Below are 22,393 nucleotides of genomic sequence, written 5' to 3'. Positions count from 1 at the left end.
TTGGTGACCTTGCAATCAGGTTTGAGCAAAATCCATTTTATTTACAGGACATATTTTGCACTAAGTACATTGAACTCGCCACCTGACTTCTTCGTTACTACGTATGTATTTGGCTGAAGACTAATTCAATGAACTGCCAAGAGATCAGTGACCTTCTGACTCACAGATGTTTTAGCAGTTATGTCCACCCTGCCACGCTGACAAGCTTTGTCATGTGTTGCCCTGGAAGGAGAAAAGCACTTGCATGAGAAACCCCACATACATAGGGGAGACAGCCCTGTACCTCCTCCTCCAGCCAGTCATTGTACTGCACGATCCCAGCCATCACAACATCAGCCCCCTTCATATAGAATGTGATCTCTCCTGTTGATTCATCCTGCAGATAAGAAACAAAAGAGTCTAAGTTGGGCCAGTATTAGCATATTTGAAGTGGCCTTAATGAGCTAAGTGATGAGTTTTCTGCACGAGTCACAAAAATGTCTGCACTGGATCAGGCTGAAGGTCCATCTGTCTCAGCATCTTGTCTGAGGGCCAAAAGCAGATGTGTATTCAATTGTAACTTGGTTACTCAGAGCAGAAATTAATGGTTTAGACAAGGATGATGAGATTTTTAATCAGCAACATGACATTTCCATACAGACACCTCTCAATCCTGATTGCGTGTGCCTTTGGAATAACCTCTAGTCCTCACCTTGAAAATTTATTTCATACTTACTTGAAGCAATAAAACAGATGCATGAAGCTTAACAGAGTAAAAAACACTCTAATTTACCCCCTCTGTTACACTATATGGCATAAGCATAATTAAAGTTTATGCTTGCCACAGAAAGGTTAGATTGCTGCCTGCCTTATCCGATACAAGTAATCTGCAGGCTGCAAGAAAAGCGTATTTACACTACCACAAATTAAAAAATCCCTTCTAACCAGGCAGATATCTAAGGAGGTCACAGCTATTAGTATTACAAGCTAATGGAAACCCTGGCGATTTCCTCAAAGGACATGAAACAATGAGTAAGGGACAAACTGCTCTGTAAACCAAGATAGCCACCAGGGATAAGAAGAAAATAAACTTAACACAGAAAACCAAAAAGCCCAGGAGGGTTTGTAAATAGACAGCTGCAAATGAAGGGGGGAAGGTACTTTAGGAAAAAAAAAGAAATTAAAGAAAAGCACAGCGGACACTTTTTCTTTCTCACACTATTAATATACATGGCAATCACTTCAGCCATTACAGTAAGTAGCAGTGAAGGGTCTCATACACTAACAGTTAGAGTTGGTAGGTAAAAGTCTAACACCCTATGGCACTAGCAAAACAGTTTACAGCCACAGCTAAAAGAAAAAGCAGCAACTAACGTGGATAATAAAAATACAATGAGAAGCAAGTGTCTTTGCTAGGGAAATTAGGAGTAACCAAGGATAACGAAGCTCCTTTACTGAACATTTTTGCCAAGCTCACAGAGATATTCACAAGAAAGATTCTTAGAATTAAGCTTAAATAGTTTTCAATGTCCTGAAACATCCAACCTTCATTTACTGACACCCACACATCCCCAAAGCAAAATGTGTGTCAGTCTACCAAAACAACCAGAAACCACTCAAATAAAACAATGCTTTTGGCAGTAGCTAAAGGTAAAGGTTTATCTATTAAATTATTTGATTAAAAAGTGTCTAACAACATCTCTGTAGGAAACTGAATAAAGACTCCACTTCCTGTGCTGCAAAACTGGCTTAAGATAGTTTAGATTTTTTTGTCCAATATAAATACTGTATCAGCTATCTCCTTGCATTAGTCATTTCCTCTCACCGAGTTCAATAGGAGGTTAGCGCGTTCTCATATTATGGTAAGATCACACTATAAATCTACACAGAGATTTGCCAGTTATATTGTTTTGGAGAGGCATCTTTTTCCACCGTGGTCTGACTTTGGCCATGGTTCAAAGGCTTCTTTCAATTCCAGATATGACAATAGCACTATCTTTGCTTTACAACAAAGATCATTCCACACGGGTAAGGGGAAAAACAAAAAATGCAAAGAAAAAGAAGAATGGAAAATATTGTGGTCAAACAAACAGGCCTTCTTTCAAGAAGGTAAGTCGGTAAACAGGACGGTGAAGAGTGGCTGCTTTGTAGAAACAAGAATTCTCAGAACTCAGAATAATCAGCTACAGAAATGACAGTTGATAACTAGCAAACAAGAAGATATTACAAAAATATCCCAAACAAGGCAACATCTGCTACTTGTTTCCATCATTAACTACTACTTTATTTACTAGAAGTTATATGTTGAAGGAGATCTTTTTATAGAAGCCAGAGCAGGCAGGACCAGCAGGGAGATGGGCGCCCCTGCTAAAGGTTCAATAACAGCACTGCTGGGCTGGACACATGAATCACTCACTGAAATTCCATACCCAGACTGTACAGGAAGCCTGGCAGGACAATCCCACTGGCTCCTGCTAGCTGAAAAAAAAAAGCAGTTTATAAAAACGAGCAATATCCATATAGTTGAGCAGAAAATATTGCCATTTGAATTCTACTCACTACAGTCCTGAGTGCAGTTTCAGTCTGCAGTTCTCCCTCCCTCTCCTTCCTGGTTGCTCACTGTGTCTGTTCTCTTCTGGATACTTCAAGCTACTTTCCTTCCTCTTATTTCTGTTTTTTAAACAAGTTTTAGAAGATACAAGTTTTTAAACAAGTTTTAAACTGTTTTTTAAACAGTTTCAGAAAATACACTGAAGAGGTAAACACCTTGTTAAGTTGTGGATCAAAACGAAATGGAGTGCCTACACATGCATACATGTATATTTAATCAAAGAAAAATTTAACTTGACAACTACCTGTTTAATAAACCTTTCTTTTTCCTTTTTCTTTTTAATAGAAATGAAAACCCTGCTTAAAGTAGTATTTTGGGAGTATACAAGAACATTGCAAAGCATTACCTAGGCACCCAACATCTGCTACGTACACCCTACTTCCGCATAGGGTATATAGGGAGCTGATTTTAGCAGCTTAGCGGCAGCTCAATGGCTGCAAAATAAAGACACACCATTAACAAGCACAACAGAGAGGGGCCAACGTTTCTATTAACAGTAGTTAGTCAAGATCTGTGCCTGATGTTGCTCCCACTGACCACCAGTGGGAGTTTTGCTGGTTTTGGTAGCATTAATATTCTAAATACAGAAATGCAAAACAGAAACCTTTTTCTTCCTAATGGCAGAGAATGTAGATAATAGATAACTTAAAAGGAATGAGCTTCAAATCAAAGAAGGCAAAACCAAAAGGACTCTTGTCCACTTAGATGGAAAAATTTCAGAGCATCCACTTCCCTGCTGAGCATATAAACACAAATGAAACATACCCTGGCTTCAACGGTCAGCCCATTTCTCACACCTCTGCAAACAGCATCTCATCAGAAGTTTGCCCTTTCAATAAGCAGTGGGGAGGATTTAGTACTCTGTCTTTATTGCTAATGTTTTTATGCTAGGTCTTGAAAAGGTTACCTGAAGTGTCCACATAGTTTTCACTATAAAAATAAATAATCTGAAGAATCTGCACTTGCTGTATTTAAACACTATATGCACTATACTTGCTGCAGCTGTCCCACGCAACATTTGTGAGGACTCTAACACTGCCGGCTATGTACATTCAATGGCATTTGGTCAAACTCTAGATTCACAGATTTAACCCACTGATTACTTTGCACAAGCTCAGCCTATCAGCCCACTTCAACTAACATTCCTGCCCTTGGGCATGTTTTAATATTCCAAAGCCTGGAACAACTTGAAATACAAATTTGTTCTCTGTACACTGTAGTGTGTTGTGTAATCCAGAACTCAAAAGCAGTTCCTTGAACAACAGGAGATTCACGTCCAAAATACTCAGGTAGGATAATGCAAATACAGCCATTTGCATGAGTTTTAATGATGTTTAGTCCACATTAAACACAGCTTGTCCTTCATGGGTTTGTGAAAATAATTATATGCACCTCTTACAGTACCATATTTATCACCAGATCTCTTGGTAGCAGCAATACTGAAGTTCTCCAGTATTTGTTGTTGTGGAATACAACCACTGCATTGCTCCATTTTACATCATCCCTTCAAGATGCCATTTCTGACAGGGGCTGTGCTATTCCAGGCCTACAGAGAAGCTGAGATTTGTGAAGCTACCAAACATCAACCAATAAAGCAGACTACAATAACCTGCTATCAGTGAGGGCCATGCTTCTAACTAAAAGCAAAGGCAACTCCTCCTATTGTTGTAACTTAAAATACATGAGGCAGAAGATATTTTTACACACTATTTCCAGACACCCCAAAATAAACATGCAACAAGCCAGTTCTACAACAAAGTAAATGGAGGGGGAGGGAAAAAGGGAACAAACCCACTAATCTTACCTATTCTCTCAACCCTAACAAACATACAACAAACTTGCACATCCCAAGAGATGATACAACAAATCATATCTTGCCCTGGATTACAGGTTTCATATTCATGTTTTAGATTCCTGGTACCAGTTATCTGTCTGTACGCTCAGTAAAAAATAACAAGGATGTTTTAATTATCTCCAAAAGAAATACTCAGACTGCTTCACCTTGTTTGCTTTGCAGGCAAATGGAAGTGTCTTACCATAGTTGGCTTTACCTTCCTTACACAGACTCTCTAGCACTATCTTGAAAACTAATGATGGTAACAGTGACAACTGATCTCAACTGTTTTTAACACCCACACTTTCTTCTTTTTTTTTCCTGAAAGTCCAATCTTACATTGTATTCGATATAGAACCATAAAGTTATGCATACAACTTCAGCTGGGCACGTATTTAGGGTGCGCAGTCCCTGTGGCTGCTGATAAAGGTACTTGCACAAATGCACCCTTTTACCTTTACTCAGCTATTTTCAATCTCTACTTATGACACCATGGCTGTAGGCTCTGTTGCATAGCTCAAAAAGAGTTCACTGCAGCTACAAGTGCTTCCTCCTGCAGTTCTGTACTTCCATGGGGTCTGAAAGGACTTTCAGTGCCTGGCAGAGATCTGAGGAGCACTCCTAAAAAAACAGTAACGATATCCTAAAGTTATTTATCATGGCATTGGTCATGATCCCCTCCCTCCTTCCCGCTTGCTGCCATCTCCAACACGCCCTGATGTACTACCACAACTGCTTTGGAGATGCAGTGTAAGCTGGACCTGTAAGCCTGTTTGAATTCCTGCTCCTGGCTGACCCTGAGGAGGGGAGAGAACTTGTGACTTGGGTCACCTTGCAGCCCCAGTCTACCATACAGTCCCCCCCCAACTCTGCCAGCACGATTATGGCATGGGAAGGACAGGTAGGAGCTTTTGGATAGATAAGACAACCCCAGGGACACAGATCAAGGCTTCAAAGCCATTCCCCCTTGTCCTATCCCTATCTGCCCTTGTAAAAAGTCTCTCTCCAGCTTTCTTGTAGGTTCCTTTAGGTACTGAAAGGCTGCTGTAAGGACTGGAAGGCTGGTGTAAGATCAGTACACTAAAGATATCCCAGGGCATTACAGCACTTACCACTAAATTGGTCAAGGAAAAGGATGTCTACTAACCAAACCCAGCAGTGAGATGTCCATAGCTCAAAACAGAGAACGAGCCTACAGCCCGAGGTAGAAGAGACCACAAAACTCAGCCAGGAAGAACAGCACAGCTGAGAACAAGTGTTTTACAAGTTTCACGTTGTGTTAGCAGGAGATTCACAGACATGAAAGCTTACCCGAAGCCACTTACCCGAACGATTATCCCCATGCGCTTGCTCTCGTAAGTGAAGGGGAAGATCTGGAGGATGGTGAAGTTCAGGATATGGCCACCCGGTGTCCTCAGCTGCACGGAGGACTGGTCTCTACCCACCAGCGTTAAGCCCACGCTCTCTGTCCACTGTACCAGGGCCACCTGAGAGGAGAAGGCCAAAGTAAGGGAGGCCAGTCCAAGCCATTCCTCCCCTGAGAAGCATCAGTGGGGAAGGGATAGGGCTGCAGAGAAGCTCATTAGTCATTAACGGTGCTATAGAACAGATCAGTTCATACAAGCTCCTATATGGCTCTTTCTATCAAGTTTTTTCTGAAGTTAGAAGCTTACTAGCAGAAGTTTTGGGGTTTGGGCAGCCCAGTTCTTGTCTGATTCAGCTGATGGGATGTCCCAGACTCTCAGCAGGAGGTGGTAAAATCCCTGCCATCAACTACCACATCCCTTCAGCCAGGGCATGCACAGGTACCCTTTGCCCAGACCTGGGGTGCTTGGGCACATCAGGCACATGCCTTTACAAATGCTTCTTGAACATGTTATTTCCCAGCTTGCTGTTTATGAAATCAAGAATTCAAAACAGTGCATTACCCTGGATTGACAATATCAAAGCCAGAAACACTAATGCAGAGCACATTAAAAATTCACATTAAAAAAAGCAAACAAAATGAGCTCTGCGTTATATTCTGGTAGTAACAGTTCATCAGCAGCTTTCAACCTCTGCAATGATCAGTAAGACAGCTGAAGGCTGGCTCAGACACTTCTGAGCAGAGAACCATTTCTCCCCAAGCATTAAATCCCCTCCACCAAAATAAAAAACCCAAAACACACCCCGGAGTGTTCAAGGCACACTCATTTAAATGAATTTATGTGGGTATCACTTTGATTGCAGCTCCTAGTATTTAAGGACCTACAACACTAAATTCATCACAAGCTTTCACTTAGATTACAACCAGTCATGACAGATGACCCAAGCCTTTATTTTGCTTCCCTGACAATTCCACCAGAATCCTCACCTCAGCTGACACATCCATCTAAGATGCAGCCTGCTGAGATACGGGGGTTTAACTCTAGAAGCTGTCTTGGCAGTAACAGATGGGAGCAGCAGCTGACATGAGCCCATATATCACTGGCCTCCAGAAAGGATCAAGGGATACTTTCTCCAAACAGACATGAAATACTGGAAGTATTTTACGGTGACATTTTCAAAGGCATGAGAGTACTGGGCACATGGTTGCTGCTGACTTGAAGGTTTATTATCTCTTGTGCCTTTCAGGTTCTGTTTTTAATGCCTTAAGTGACCACAAATGCCTTAGACAAAAATGGAATTTATTTGGGGAAATCATACATAAGATACAGATAAAAATGGAAGTATTTATTATAAAAACCTTTAAATCAATTTGAATCAATATTTGGTTTAATATTAGCAAGTTTTTGTAAGCTTATTCACAAAGATTACAACAAATCAAAAGCTCTTTCAAGCTTATCTTTTACAAAAGTTTCCTCAAGCCATCCTTGGTGCATTAAGGTGTGCAGTTAGATAATCCTCCTAACAGTCTCCCAGAGCAGATGGGGCTTGGGTTTCTAATACTCTGGTTAATATATAATTATCAAGAATTTTTCACAGCATGAAGTTATGTGATGGTCCGTGTGCGCAGCACTGTTGATTTGCCCATGGTGGTAAGCTGCAAATCTCTGGAAACAGAAATCTCTGCTCCCAGCTCAGCCTGTTAGAGCATCTCCTTTGCTACTTTCTTTCACAGACACCTCCTCCCCTGACAGAGTCTCACTTAAGTCCTATGTCAGGAAGCATTAAAGCCTTGTGCAGAGCACCAAATGGATGAGCAGCACGTCAGAGGTGCTAAGTCATGCCCGTGACATGCTTCAAACTAACTGTTGCACTGAACACCACCAGTCACTCCTGATGGCCCCGTGATCACAAAAAGATATGTCAATGGAAGGGGATGAATAATGAAAGACATCCCCCTTTTTCATGCTGCTCCTGAGAAGGCATGGGTCCTGTCAACCCTTAATGGCCCTCCAGGTGAACTGCATTCAGCACCAGAGGGGAAGTGGGGCTGACCCCTTTGAAGATGCCACTTCCCAGCCTCTATAGTGCTTAATGAATAATTACTGAGAGAGAAAGTGATATAATTTTGAAGTGTTCCTATCAGATGTACTAAAAGCATTGAAATTGCCATCCCCATTCAACAGGCAACACAATGGGGCCAGCCTCTGGGAAGTGCTGATGGCTCTTCTGCAGGGTCTTGGCACCCCAAGACAGGGAGCATGTTCCAGCTCAGTGTGAGACAGAAGAGGTTTACTCTGTACTGTGCAAACAGATAACCAGAGGTGCTCTCAGTCACAGCAAAAAGATGAGAAACATTCAAAATGCAAAAATATGTTTACAGCTTAAACTGAGGAGATTTAAAAGCAGGCTTGAAATCCCTCAAACACCTTCAAGAGAGCCCACACTCACCGATGAGGGGAAATGAATAAATCCCTTAACCACACTCCAGGATTCTGCAGCTCCATCCAGGCCAAGTCAGATACAGATCTGAGCATTACAAAGCAGAGCAGCTACACGCTATCCCCCAAACTTTGCTCTTTCTGACAACTGAATTACCCGAGCCACCACTGAAGTGGATATCGACTAATAAATTTCATTCTAAAGAGACAAATTGATCCTTCTGTGCCATGAGTTGCTCTACAAACGTCCCATTTAGGGTTGCCTAGGCAGACAGACAGCAGGCAGAAACCAATTGATCGGTGCACCCTTTCATGTCCTGGCAGCTGCAGCGGGTTGTCAGGGTTAAAGATTGTTTGCCCAGGAATCCCAGGCACTCTTATCTCTGATCAGATTATATCTATTTCATTTCCCCTGTTAGTTACTGTATGGCTACAACTGACAACTGGCTTGCAGAGCCCCAAGGCTGTAACCGATATCTGAATAAAGATACTTCAAGACTTCTAAATGGCAGCATGCACAGGAAACAAATTTAGGAAATCCTGCTTTCTGTTACAGGAAATGAATCCTATGCCAACTGGTAGAAATTACCCTTGCTGTTAAAGTAAAGAGAATACAAGGTTTTGTACTCATTTCATAAACTGACCTTCCCTGCCATGGCAATATTTTATTGATATAGGATTTCAAAGGCTGGCTTTAACAGGAGTCCAAAGCCATTCCTCTACAGGGAATGCTATTTAACAGCATTGCTCTCTTCTCAAGGACTCAACTTGTGCTGATCCTGCATTTTGTACCATCTAGTATGGCATACACAGAGCATGTCTAAACAATATTTGTGTATCTAAGACCTACAGACAAGATTTTGTCAGTGCAACAAAGCATATCTGATTTCTGGACCCATTGTAATTCACCACTTAAGACACCACAAGAAATGAAAAAAGAATTTAAACTATAAACCTGGGTTAGTTATCATGGTATAGTAAAACTAACAAACAATAATCCCTTCGGTATTTGAGACAAATTGCTGCATAAATGTTTTAAAGACAGAACAGTATAAAGCAAAAAAGGAGAAGAAAAATCACCGACTTCACTATATACCACTGCATACACGTAAATAAACAGAGGATCTGGGCAAAAATAGCCAGTAAATGCTTTAGGAAAACAAAACAAAACAAAACAAACAAACAAAAAAAAAAAAAACACAAACCCAAAATCAAAAAAACCCACTTAAATACCATCTGGAAATCATTCAGAACTCATTTCAATCCAAAGGCAGTTGCTTTCTGTAAGCTGTACAGGGGACAGCAACGCATCAGAGGAGAAAAGCAGGTAAGCAAAATACTGACCTAGATTATGTGGTGGGAAAGGACATACATGCACACAGCTCACCAGCTCCAAAGCCAGGTACGAGTAAGTACTTGTTGTGACTATAGGCACACCAATAGAGGCGGGAGGAAAAAAAGCCAAAGTGCAGCTTCGTATAGTACAGACACTGTGTGAAATGAATGAATTGCCTACTTTGGAAGAAAACACTACAGGGAATATTTTGAATGCACATGAAATGTGGAAGCTAATTCTGTGCCAGTGTTTCAGTAGTACATGCAACAATCTCAAAATCCTCACACGGCTGGGCTTCTAACAGATTTATTTCTACACAATTTCTCACCTCTAAAAATGAGGAAAGTCAGCTTCTCTTCTGATGTCAAAGGAGGAAAGGTTATTATAGGGGGCAAATCTGTTTTATCTGGAGCAATAGATGGAAGAAACCTTCAAATGTAGTCAAATGGATGATACAATCTCATACTGCCACTAGGATTCTTACAGGAAGTTTCAAACTTCAGTCTCTTTCCACAGCACAAAGCAAGTGTAATTGTGCAAATTAACAGGAAACAAGTTGTTTTACCTTGGTTGCACTAAAGATGTATCCAAGAAGCATAACCAATACAGGAAACCCTATTTTATCCTCCTGTCTTCATCATAGAAGGAAACAACACACTAATTAGATTTTCCAAATTTTGCAATGAATACTTTAATCCTAAATCCTGTAGTGAACCTGATCTCTCGAGTGTTTGGTAGAAGTCTCCAGTGAGTCTCTGGAGAGCTGTAAAGTTTATCTCTACTGTACACCACTGCATAGCTGTGGTGGGATGGGTTGCTAGAATAGAACTGGCAGGGCCGAGCTCTGCCCTGAGTCAAACTCTCATGCACTTAACTCACTGTGCACAGTTAACCCGGGCTCCTGGTCTGTCCCATCTGCATGGGAAGGGATGTGTCCTGGATTAGCAATGCTACTCAGTGTGATTCACAACTCTTCACTTGGTTCAGAAGTATGAACCTCGAAGATCAGGGACAAGCTGACTTGTGGGAGTGCTCTAACCCCCTTCCACAAGTCATCATCTCCCAAACAAGACAAGATTGCCTATAATTTAACAAACACTGTAAAAGGGATTCAGAGTGTTGAACTGCAAAATATGCCCTGGACAAAAGGTGCAGAGGCATAAGCAAAACTGCGATGCAGAACAGCCAGATCATAGTCATTATGTAGCTCTGTAGCTTCAGGCAGATTTGGCTTAAGTGTGCCAGCTGAGAGGGCACTTATGGTCTATTAATGGGTTATCAGTGCAATAAATGCATTAAAATATTATCCCCTTCACTAGACAGGAGTACTTTCACCAAATATTTTTTTTTCCCAGCGACAAGCAAGGTTGTATTTATATTTTTATACAGCCAAATGGATACTAACCTCATCAGGACTGGAGGCCTGGTACACCCTGCAGGAGTCCTCATAGTGTCTCTCAGCTTCAGCTTGGTCTGTCACTCCGTTAGACTCATACACTGGTGTCACATTGTGGCACAGCGCAATTGCCTTCACTGCCTCGTGCACTCGGCTGCTCATGGTTTTACGCACCTTGGTGGCCAAGGTAAGGCCCTTCGCAGCAGGTGGATCCTGAGATTGCTTATATAAAAGGAAAGCCAAATAAAGTCTTATTGCAGGAAAAAAAGTAAAGATTATTTAAATAAAGTTTTCACTTCAGTGAAGATCGTACATATATCAGCTGCACAGGCTCATGTTCCCAGCAACGAGATGCACTCTTCATACAGACCATCGCTGGGAACACACCCCAGTGTAATGCAACCACTGCTACTGGCAAAGTGCCCCAAAAGTTGTGCCTAAGGTTTTGGAACTGTACCCTGTGAAGATGACCCTTTGTTGCGGATCCAAAGACCAACTGGCAAGAGACCAGTCAGAAGACTCGGTGAAACCGCATTTAGCTCCATAAAAGACTGGTGGCTCTGAAAATTTAGAGCCAATTGCATTTCATGTCCAAGTGAATATAATTGCCAAAAACAGAAAACAGATGACTTGTATGGACCTAGAATTAATTACATTCATTTAATTTTTAATACTATTTTTAGTATCAGAATGGGAGTCTTCAGATAATTACACAATTACTAAATTATCCTGGTTGAAGAAGGGACTCACAGTGATCTAGTTTCCTGCTCTGTTAACCTTTAGTGTCAAAAGGACAAAAGTTTCACTTCCAGGTCAAAGGCCACAACATGGTAAAAATAAGAGCAAAGAATAAGAACTACAGTTCAAAATGAATCACTGCCAGCAAATGCTTCTCATTATAGGGAATCTCACTTGGTAATTATAAACGTTTTATGAGACATAACCTTTACCAGTGTAATCCCACATGCTATTTTCCAGGCTTTAGTGATTACGACACATAAGATCTTAAAATTTAATATTGCTGCTTATCATCACTGTTGCAACAGCCTTTGACCAAAACAAACAACAGCAAACCTTCAGCTGAGGTGCATTTAAATTGATATAAAGCACTAGTCATTTATTGGACTTGTCAGTCACCCAAATGTTCTTGACAAATACTGAATGCTTTGGCAAATAATTAACAAGTAGTCAAGTTTTCTCTGGAGATTGAGTAAAAAAATGAGAGTAAATAGATCTGAAATCTGGTTTTTGTTGTTGTTGTTGTTTAAGTACAGTTCAGTCACTTAAGGATCTCAACACCAAGAGAAGAACCAGATGCTAAGAAGGCTGTGAAAACACAGGGGGAGGGAGAGAAGAATAGCAAGAGGAGTTACAAGTTACCTGAGACACTATAGTGAAAAAGATAATTACTCAAAATACCAGGTATTTTATCAACTATCATATGCTTAGTTAAAAGCACATTGCAGCCTGACAGCCTGCCCAGGGAAGAGCTATGCCACCAAACAGATCACTGAGGTCACGGAAACCTGCTGTGCATCTTTACCACCATGAACAAAAGCCAAAAATAAGAATCCCATTTACAGTACATGGTGACTTTTTCCAGGCAAGAACGATGGCTTCATGTTTCGCTTCGTGGGGGGTATAGAAAGTGTACTTGAGTCTAAAATCTCTAGAACAAAGCAAAAATCAATGTGATGTGGAAAAGCCAGTTCACTGCATTGAGTGCGCATCATCAAGGAAAAGCACAGGCACTTCAAAAACTACTTCTGCAGTTTCTATAGGAATGAAGCTATTCCACAACGCTTGAGAAATGAAAATGCTTGACATACGGCATAGGAGTAGCAACTGTCCTGGGTTCAGCTACAGCAGTCCTTTTTTCTCCTTCTTAGTAGCTGGTGCAGTGCTGTGTTTTTGACTTTCAGTCTGGGAACAATGCTGATAACACCGATGTTTTTAGTTGTTGCTAAGTAATGTTTACTCTGACCAAGGACTTTTCTCAGTCTCATGCTTTGCCAGAGAGGAGGGGAAGCCAGGAGGAAGCAGAGGCAGGACACCTGACCCAAACTGGCCAAAGGGCTATTCCATACCACAGCACGTCATGCCCAGTATAGAAACTGGGGGGAGTTACCCGGAAGGCCCAGATCGCTGCTCGGGTCGGGCTGGGTATCGGTCGGCGGGTGGTGAGCGGTTGGGTCCTTTTCCCTTGTTATTCCTCTTATCATTATTATTGGTAGCAGTAGTGGTTTGTATTATACCTTAGTTACTGGAGAGCTGTTATCTCAACTCGTGGGAGTTACATTCCTTCGATTCTCCTCCCCATCCCTCCGGGAGCGGGGGGAGGAAGGAAAAGGGGGGGAGTGAGCGAGCGACTGCGTGGTTCCAAGTTGCCGGCTGGGTTTAAACCACGACACAACCCATCACCAGTGTCTGCAGATTGCATCTCTGGAATCACATTTTACAAAAGAAAAGAATCTAATTGTCAGCAAGTCACAAGATAGATGTCTCTACCTGAAGTTGAGACAATGGTTATTAACAGAACATGGAAAATAATGCTTCCATGATTACATGATAGTGACAATTCTTACATCTTTTCTAAGTACCACACAGAGGGGCAGCTGGAACATCAGCCACTGACAGCTGATTTATTTTTTTTTCCCCCTAAAGGTAGTAATATTCTTAAGTAAAACCTCATCCTTTGTTTTATGAAGGAAGTGCATGCATCTATATGAAGTCTTGATTCACAAGCATCTTGTCCAGTGTAACATGCTACGGAATAGTGTTTGCTGACCCAGACAAGTCACATGGCATTACCTGGTTATCATACAAAATTGAAATTCAAGTTAAGAATAGAGATGAAGGCTTTGCAGATGCTGGCTCATCTGTGATACTGAAAAAGGAACGCAAGGGAGAGATTTCCCAAAACAGGATTTTCCTGTTCTGTGCTTTATATGTGGAGTTTGCTGCCTTTTTTAGGCACAGATAGTTCTCAAAGCAGATGTCAGTTATGCACCACAGAAGATCATTAGTGTATTAATGAAAGAATTCCACTTCTACCATTTTCTTTTTTAAGCATTGGGCCTAAAGCAGTGATACTGGTACACTGTTCTACTGTTCTCTGTTACTGCTTACTAAGTACTGATGGTTCCTTTATTATTGCCCGAGCATTTCCAACAGCAACTTAATCCAGTAAACATTGCCCAGTACCAATTTTTCAACAAAGCAAATGCTTTGGTTGCTCTAAGTGGTGAATATCTAAAAGTATGCTATTTTACAGTCAGACCTCAGTGACAAGACACAGGCACTTACACTCACACTTGCAGATCCAAGCATGTGCTGTGGCAGTTAAAGACTGGTGGATGTGAAACAATTTATGAATGTAATAAGCAAACATGGTAAGCATAATAATGCTTAGTTCTTCAGACTTTTCCAAAAAGTACTAGCTAATAAGCAGATCCCTGTCATATTAACTCACCATTAGCCCAGTAACCTGGAAAGCTGTTTTGTGAACAAAGAGTTAAGTAATGCAATTTAATTCTACCTGTGTGTATATACTGAATATGTGGCTCTGTACTTCATCCATGGAGTCCAGGCCGTAAGCTACTGTTCCCAGGTGAAGTCGCTTGAAGACCATCTCATTCTGCGTAAGAGTTCCTGTAACAGAAGCAGCACCAGGCATGGAGTGGGACCCAACATGCCTATTCCACAGCAGATGTTCTCATCTTTGCTGCACCGCAAATTCAAGAGAAACTGGGCCAGAAGCTGAATCAGTCACTGCACGAGGCTTTCAGCAAAGGTTGAGGCCACCAAGAAAGATAATCTTAACAAGCCTGAAGGCTGATTCGCCCTGGAAGTAGTGCTGCAAGCATAATTCTGGTTCTGTTGGAACCGGTGACAACCAGAAACAGCTTCAATGGACCAGGATTTTACGTCAGACCAAGCTCTTCATTACAGCTTAGGTCTTGCAGGAGATAGATAGATAACATGTTTCTGCCTACGCATGTAAACTATCTTCATCTGGCTTTGAAAACTAACTCTAAAAAGTTGCTTTTAATTTTATTCATACCCTGAGCTTTTGGTTTAATAGCACACTTCAAGTGTTCTTTGAAGTAGCATAATATTTCTGCCTTATCTTACTTATAATGCATTCAGAACACAAAAGAGTGAAATTATTTTCAAAGACTGATTAAGTCATATTGTCGAAGTGACAGGAAATGCATCTTACATTATACTCTCTGGCTGGCCAAAATTGTAACAAAATCCAAACAACAACATACCACGATTCTAAACCTCAGATGAGATACCTGTTTTGTCTGTAAGCAAATAGGATATCCTCCCCAGCTGCTCAGGAATAGTGCTGGACCGAACCACAGTCCCAGGGATTTTGGAATCTCTGCGGATCACCCAGCTGTAGACAATCTTCCCCATGTCCAGATTCACACGTAAACTATGCAAGAGGAAGAGGGGAAAAAGAAAAAGGAAATGCATTGACAGTTAAACTTTGGAAAAAGTCATTGTGAACTACCACAGCGCAATGAAAGGACACTTCCTCCATGATGAATTTGAGCTGCCAAAGAGGGTGTCTCTGGAGAATTATATTCAAAGTCAGTGGTTGGGTGGCAAATGGGGAGAAGGACTGTGCATTGCTGCAGTGGTACTGTAATTCAAAAACAGATGACAGAATAGACAAGAACAGATATAATTTGAGGGGAAGATGGACACAGACAAGTAAGAACACCATGACTGATAAACAGACAGCAGGTTAAAAATGGAACTGAGATGAATTCCTAGACCTACGCTGAGAGTAACAATCTACTTGTTAATATAGTACAATTAAATACTAAAGTTTACATCCCCTCTAAAAAGCAATTGGGTCTTATACTACATGCTGCATAAATAACACTTTTCCACTTTCTGCTCTGCTCTTATCAAAGTAACCAGGTAGCCCAAACACTGAAAGAAGGGGCCTTAAATGACTAATCCACAGCCTAAGTTAGTCAGTGAATGGCTGAATATGCTGAACACATTCAGCAGAAACAACAAAGCAATACCCATGTTTGAACAGTAATTTGATTTTTATTTTCAGATTTGCTTAGTTGTCAAACGAGCATTAGATAAGAGTTTACGTGCTTGTTTACACCGGAAGCATGGAGGAGGACACAAAGCAGGAAGTATTTTGCTGGGTAGAATTAGAGAACACCTTACCTAATGGGAATGATGTTTGAGAACAGAAGGAGAAATCTTATGATCTGAAGATACCAGCGGCCGGCAAAGTGCTGAAGGGCCACCATGACAAGTGAGACAACCACGAGGGCCCCAAATAGGATCTTGGTAAGACAGTTCACTTCCAAATCAAAAAGACCAATCTAAAGAAATGAGAGAGACATTTCAAGCACTCAAATGAGGATGCTAGTTCAATGCAGTATTCACAAAGGCAATCAACTGCCAAAGAGCCACTTCCCACTGGCCAACTTCTCTTTTAAAACACTACAAACATTTAAACTTACAAACGATACTGTTGCCAGCTTCTTAAACAAGACTTCCAGCCTTTGGAAGCAAAGCAATGCATAAAGAGGTGCAAGAGGACTCCTGCTGCCAAAAACTGCTGACTATGTAAACATCCCTGCACCTTGTCTTGGTTTTGCTATAATAGAAGAATGCAGCAAAACAAGCTTTCCTATTCTAACTGGGACTATTTCATTATAACCATATAAAACAATGGGTTTACCAATCTTAAAGTGTTAAGACACATGCATAGTAGACAAAAAAAATAAGGAGAAATAGGTTCTGCTATGGTGACTATCTTAAATCACAGGCTGAAAGATATGAATCATTATTCCTGTGAAGTTATCGCTGTAGTATGTACATACAGCATTTGGAAGGATTTTCTTTAAAATACTACAAATTTCTGCCTCTTTTTATGTATTGTAAGACTGTTTCCTCACCATACCTTACTTCTTGGGTTTGAAGTATTCATCACACTGCGCAGTTCCCTTCCAGTATAGAGGACAACTCCTACAACAGTACCTAAACAAAACAGAGCATGCATCAGCAGAAGAAAAACAACCTCCATTAGTTTTCACTATAAAAATACTCGTTGGATCCAAAGGCTGATGCATCACAGACTGCATCAACTAATGTGCATGGAAACAGAAGTCAACTGCTTTGCTCTCTCCACTTTCCCTGACGCCATTTTGATGTCACTTGTCTTGCTATGAATAAAAGCTGCTAAGGGTGGAAGATTTCTTGGTTTTCCTCCCACCAGCTAGTATCCCACTTAGGTGTGGGTAAGTTTGCCTTAGACCAGATAGTGGTCCTTCATTGCATGTCAAAATTAAATCAGTGCTCTGGGTTCTTTACTGGTGAACATTGCCGCAATCAGAGTAAAACTACTCAATTCCAACAGCTTTCAAAGACAGAATTACCTTATTTAAAAATCTACAATTTACTTTAAGTATTTGCCTAATTGCTGCTCCTACTGAAAGGCCAATCATACCAACTCCTACCTTACTGTAACAGATGGAGCTGCTGGGAGCTTATCAGTGTATTTTAATGCTGTGTCCCACAGTTGCTAAACAGCTGAGAGCAAGGAAGTTCTTCCTTTTTCACAGAAACATAATACAGTTTAGCACCATAAATTACTGGGTTTCTACAGATTTCTCCTAAAGACTTTGCAAAAAGCCATAAAGAAAAAGCTATCTATCATCAAGAGTTTAAAAGCTGTTATTGCCAAAGTCTAAATCTAGTGTTTTACTAGAAAATTTTAGGAGTCATTAAAAATGGAGAAAAACAACACCGAAAAAAAAGCATTACTGCAAATACAGTGCTATTTTATACTCTGCTATTCCCCTGCTCCCAAAGTTTCAATAAGCTTCAAGTGAATTATTTTTAAGTAAGACTGATTCAAAAGAGGTGGTTTCTAATAATATGCTGGGAAACATTCCCTTAAAAAAAACAAAGCAAAAACCAACAAATCACTGGAACCAGATGGCAGGTGGTGGTAAGATCATCACAATTCAAATCAGCAGATGGCACAGCTACTCCAAACCAACTGCAAACAGTCAGAGTCAGACCCATTCCTACTACAGCAGATGGAGAAAGCCACATACCTCTGCTTCCTCTTACTAGCAAAGGCTAACCCAGTGAGATGGCATGACCACAACTTGACAGCTTTCACTTAAAGAAAAATAGTATCCACCTTTTTTTCCTCACTGGAATAACCTATAACATGCTATTTATTATTACCATAGGAGAAACAAAACTGAGTATTTTATTGATCGAGTTGGTCAAAATGAGAGGAAAAACCTGCCAGGGCTAGAAAACAGCTTGAAGGCAGACTGGTACGTATAAAAATAATGTTTCTAGTTGTTTTATGGCCATTCAAAACAGACTCAATTGCAGAAAGCATTTGAAATTATGAAAACATTTGCAAACATTATTCCTATTAACTGAACTCAAAGATGTCTATCTACAAATAATTTTGTTCATATTCAGAAGGCACGACTGGATTCCATCAGAAAGTTCATGTGGGCAAAGAGGAGGTTGTTGCATGCCCCGATACAGACACAAAGACCACCAAGGACTTCTACACAGCATTAAAGTAGTGACCAGACAAGGTAAGAGTGTGTGCTGTGCCCTCCTTTGGGGAAAAGTGTCTGCACCCACTTGTATACTACACTGTAATGTAAATGAAGAGCTTTCTGAAGTAATACAAAGTAGATGAAGAGCTTTGATCCTCAGCAGGCACTGGCTGTGAGTGTGCTGAGGGCAGGACAGCATTTCCCTCTGAATTCAATAGGGCTCTTCACTGTAACACATTCCCATGTTAGACTCAGCCATTGCAGGATAAGATCTGCAACAGTTCAAGAGCTGGTACAAGGTAAAACTTTGATTCAAGAGGTAAGAAAGCATCCCTGGGAAAGGATGCTGTGGAGAGAGGAGCCATACAGGACTCAATCACAAGACAAATGGCTTTCCATTTCTCTTATCTGTTTTATTCAACACCAGGAAGAGCTGAGACTCATGCATTAAGCAGCCTGGGTATCAAAAACCACCAGGCTCACTACAGCGTCTGCACTTAGAGGGGAGGAAGGTAAGGTACCTAATGCATGCAATTACTAATCTATAAATGTACTTTACTTGATTTAAATTTTATTTGGACCTTGATTAAATTGTATTTGGACAACTGGTTTTTTTTACAATCATTTGGTCACAGCACTGTGACAACACTGTAATACACTTCAAAGAAGAGTCAGAGCAGGATTAGATCGAAACATACAGGAATAAAATTTACTCTATTTTCTGCTTCTAAGAGAGCAAATCAAAACCTTTTCAGAGCTTCAAAAAAAAAAAAAAAAAAATCTTTTGGAGTTCATGTTCCTCTCTATTATTATTAATTCTATGTACACTCTGGTACCACACTGTTTCAAGTCCCTCCATCAAGTCTCTCCATCCAATAACTTTAATTCCAGAACTGTACTACAGAATTACACTCTCCTCCAGCTATTGCCCTGCAAATTTTGCAAGCACTCTGGACAGGAAGGAAAAAGGCTTTTACTTTGACAAGCCTCTACAAAAGGGCATTGATTAATCTCAAGCTTTGGGAGCTTATCATATATATAAGCCAAGATCTGTCAAAGAATTTATTTTTTCCTTTTTAAAAGTGTGTAAGACAAACTCAATGGAAGCACTTACCTGGAAATCTTTCATGTTAGCTTCTGTTACCAGAATCTATTTGACACCGTTTCTGTTACAGATTAGGATGTCAATGTGGAGAGCAATTAAGTGCTATTCTGGTCCTAGATGCTAAAGAAGTGCCCAAAGGCCACTCCAATTCCTTCTCATCTAGGAATGTCCAAGAGGCAATTAGATGTCAGCTCAGCTCCCCAGAGGTGTTAGGACAAGTGGGAAACCTCATTCCAACTGCTCATTTCTCCAACTGACAGAGATTATTATTCCATTACAAAAAGACCTTTAAAAATTGTTAACATATTCCCTTAAAATAGATTTACACATGCCTCTATCTTACCTGATGCAATCACTGTGCTGGCCCACAGGGTGTTTTCTATGCTTAAACTTTCATTTACTGGAGGGTCATTGTCCTCCTGCACCAGAATAAAAGGAAAAGTAACAAATGTCAGTAATGCAAAAGAACAGTGTACGACAGAGTCACACAGAGTGTTTGGAGAGGGCTTCTTGATAGGATGGAGGATTTTGATAACTGGTTGGGTTGAAAACATGACCACTTTGTTTCAGTGGAACAGAAGGATTGGGAAACCAAAACCAACCAACCAAAAAGCCCTCCATCTATTAGGATACCACTGCCTGCTGAATGTCCCCAGGAATCATAAATGATAAAAGGATTTGTCAGCAGCTCTCCAGGGACTACAGGAAAACGTTCCCTCAAGAAAGCACAATTCCTCTTAGGCACCAAAAGATTAATCCTACACAATTTTGCCATTGCATGAGAAAGGAAATTAATGTCTGTGCAGGGGTTTTTTTAGGAACTGCCTCCCCAAGCCACTCAAACTCCTCTTCTACGCCAGCACTATTAAACCAGATTAAACTGTACCACATAAAGAAAAAAGGCCAAAACCTACAATTTTGAACTAAAATACCAGCAAACAACCTCAATAAAGCTCTAACTGCCTCCTATTTGTTACAAAACGATTTGTCCTCTGAAAGCTCCCCAAGGGAAATCCCTGAATTGAGATGCATCTTAAAATTTTCATAATCCCACTAATAGGAAAAAACCCTCACCTTTTGCCCCAGATAGCCAATGCAACTTCCCAGCAAGTCAAGAGATACATTTTTTAATGGTGATACTTCACAGTGGTGCTGAGCTGCTGCCCTCTGAAACAGGCGGCAGATATAACTGAGTTCACATAGCTTGCATGCAATTGAGGGCAAAAACCCACTGACTCAGAATTAAGACTGCTATCGCCTGACCTAGCTAAGATCCCCTATCTTTTCACAATTAAAGGATTTTAATCCTACAGTTCATGGTGGTCCAGATTTCCTTCTGAACAGGCACCATGAACACATAACTACCAATCTCTGTCCGAGTGTTCAGGTCTAATACTGTCAGACTAAGGTCCTTAAAGCCAAACAGCCTATGACACTGTTTCCAAGTCAAAGCTTCAACAATTGTATTTTTGCTTCAGATTTGATGGATTTTATAAAGAAAAACAAAAAAAAAAAACCCCAAAAAAAAAAACCACCAAGAAAAGACTAAAAAAAGAGACAAGGAATAGGAATACAGACTTCACTTTCTCCTGAAAAACTCTGGCATCCTGGTAGCATTCAGCACGCTTGCACAGCAAACACTACATATATGATTTCAAGCACGTCAGCAAGACTCACCCTTGTGAAGGTCCCCACAAAGTTATGTATATCAATATTGGGCTCTTCTGCATATATATAGGATCGGGTTTGCAGTAGGTCCTATAAAAGACATGTTTTGGCAGACAGACAATCACATTTTAATAACGTACAAATCTTTCTACTAAAATACTTTGAGCAAGAGTTACTTATCAATTGGTGTACCAGCTTCACTGAAGGGTATTTCTTGAACTGATACCTGAGAGACTCCTGAGAGTTACTTAAATGTCAGTGCCCTCATATCAGAAATTTCAGCCTGAATAATCAAGACAGCCTAAGACACTTCTTAATTCTTAGCAAAGAAGGCTTGGACTAGTCTTCCAAGGTAACCAAAGAACACCCTATCACTCAATATTTAGTTCAAGATACCAGTGTCATTAGTAACAGTCTTGTGATGACAAGAAGATACAACAATTCTGCACAGTGTTTTTCACTGCTGATTCCTACACATGCACAAATTCCATGGAGAGGATGCCTTGCTTCAAAGCCTTAGTATAAGGTAACTTTGCACAGATACACCACCACTAATGCAGGTACTCTGATTCCCCCTTTTTCTTGTTTTCGTTTTTAAAAAAAAAACTAACCAAACAAACAAAAAAAAAACCCAATCCAGACAAAAACCAGTAACACACAAACTACTTTAGTAAGAGATTTCAGGGAACAGCATGATTGATGGAGGTACTTATTTCAGATCATACAGTAGAGCTTCCATGGTGACACTCCTCCTTTCATAAAGGTGAGCAATGAAAACTTAACAGCCTCTGAAGCCATTTCATGAAAAGGCATGAACTGTGCCTCTGAACATCCAGCAGTGCAAGGAATGAAACGGAGCATCTGAGAAGTACCACCTCCATGGGTACCTATCCTACAAGACCTATCCTGCAGTAAGTTACTGCAATGGTCTCTGGAGAGTTAAAAGAAAATAGGAGCATCCTATCATTAGCCACCTTCTGCTGCAAGGTCATTCTCTAGCTGCCAACGCTGGTGCCTATCTGCACAGCTCTGTAGTGACAGCCATGCAGCTCAGAGACATCTCTCTTCACCTTACCTGAAA

At 40.7% G+C, this 22,393-nt stretch overlaps 1 protein-coding gene across 1 annotated transcript in view; it reads right to left on the bottom strand.

Moving 5' to 3' along the window:
• ATP9A (ATPase, class II, type 9A) overlaps positions 1-22,393 on the bottom strand; it is a gene marked incomplete at its 5' end in the record, with an annotated part of 48,360 nt that overhangs the window by 13,239 nt on the left and 12,728 nt on the right. Inside the window, 9 exons of the mRNA XM_010009355.1 lie at positions 284-376; positions 5,750-5,911; positions 10,972-11,184; positions 14,501-14,613; positions 15,264-15,406; positions 16,165-16,325; positions 16,910-16,986; positions 19,988-20,063; positions 21,322-21,402. Of these exons, the coding sequence (XP_010007657.1) occupies positions 284-376; positions 5,750-5,911; positions 10,972-11,184; positions 14,501-14,613; positions 15,264-15,406; positions 16,165-16,325; positions 16,910-16,986; positions 19,988-20,063; positions 21,322-21,402 (1,119 nt within the window). The remainder of the gene's footprint in view (positions 1-283; positions 377-5,749; positions 5,912-10,971; positions 11,185-14,500; positions 14,614-15,263; positions 15,407-16,164; positions 16,326-16,909; positions 16,987-19,987; positions 20,064-21,321; positions 21,403-22,393) is intronic.

Source organism: Nestor notabilis, unplaced genomic scaffold (genome assembly GCF_000696875.1).
Source record: "Nestor notabilis isolate BGI_N333 unplaced genomic scaffold, ASM69687v1 scaffold2532, whole genome shotgun sequence".
NCBI classification, from domain to species: domain Eukaryota; kingdom Metazoa; phylum Chordata; class Aves; order Psittaciformes; family Psittacidae; genus Nestor; species Nestor notabilis.
The sequence above is the reverse complement of the archived record's forward strand: the minus strand, read 5'-3'. Positions and strand labels throughout refer to the sequence as shown.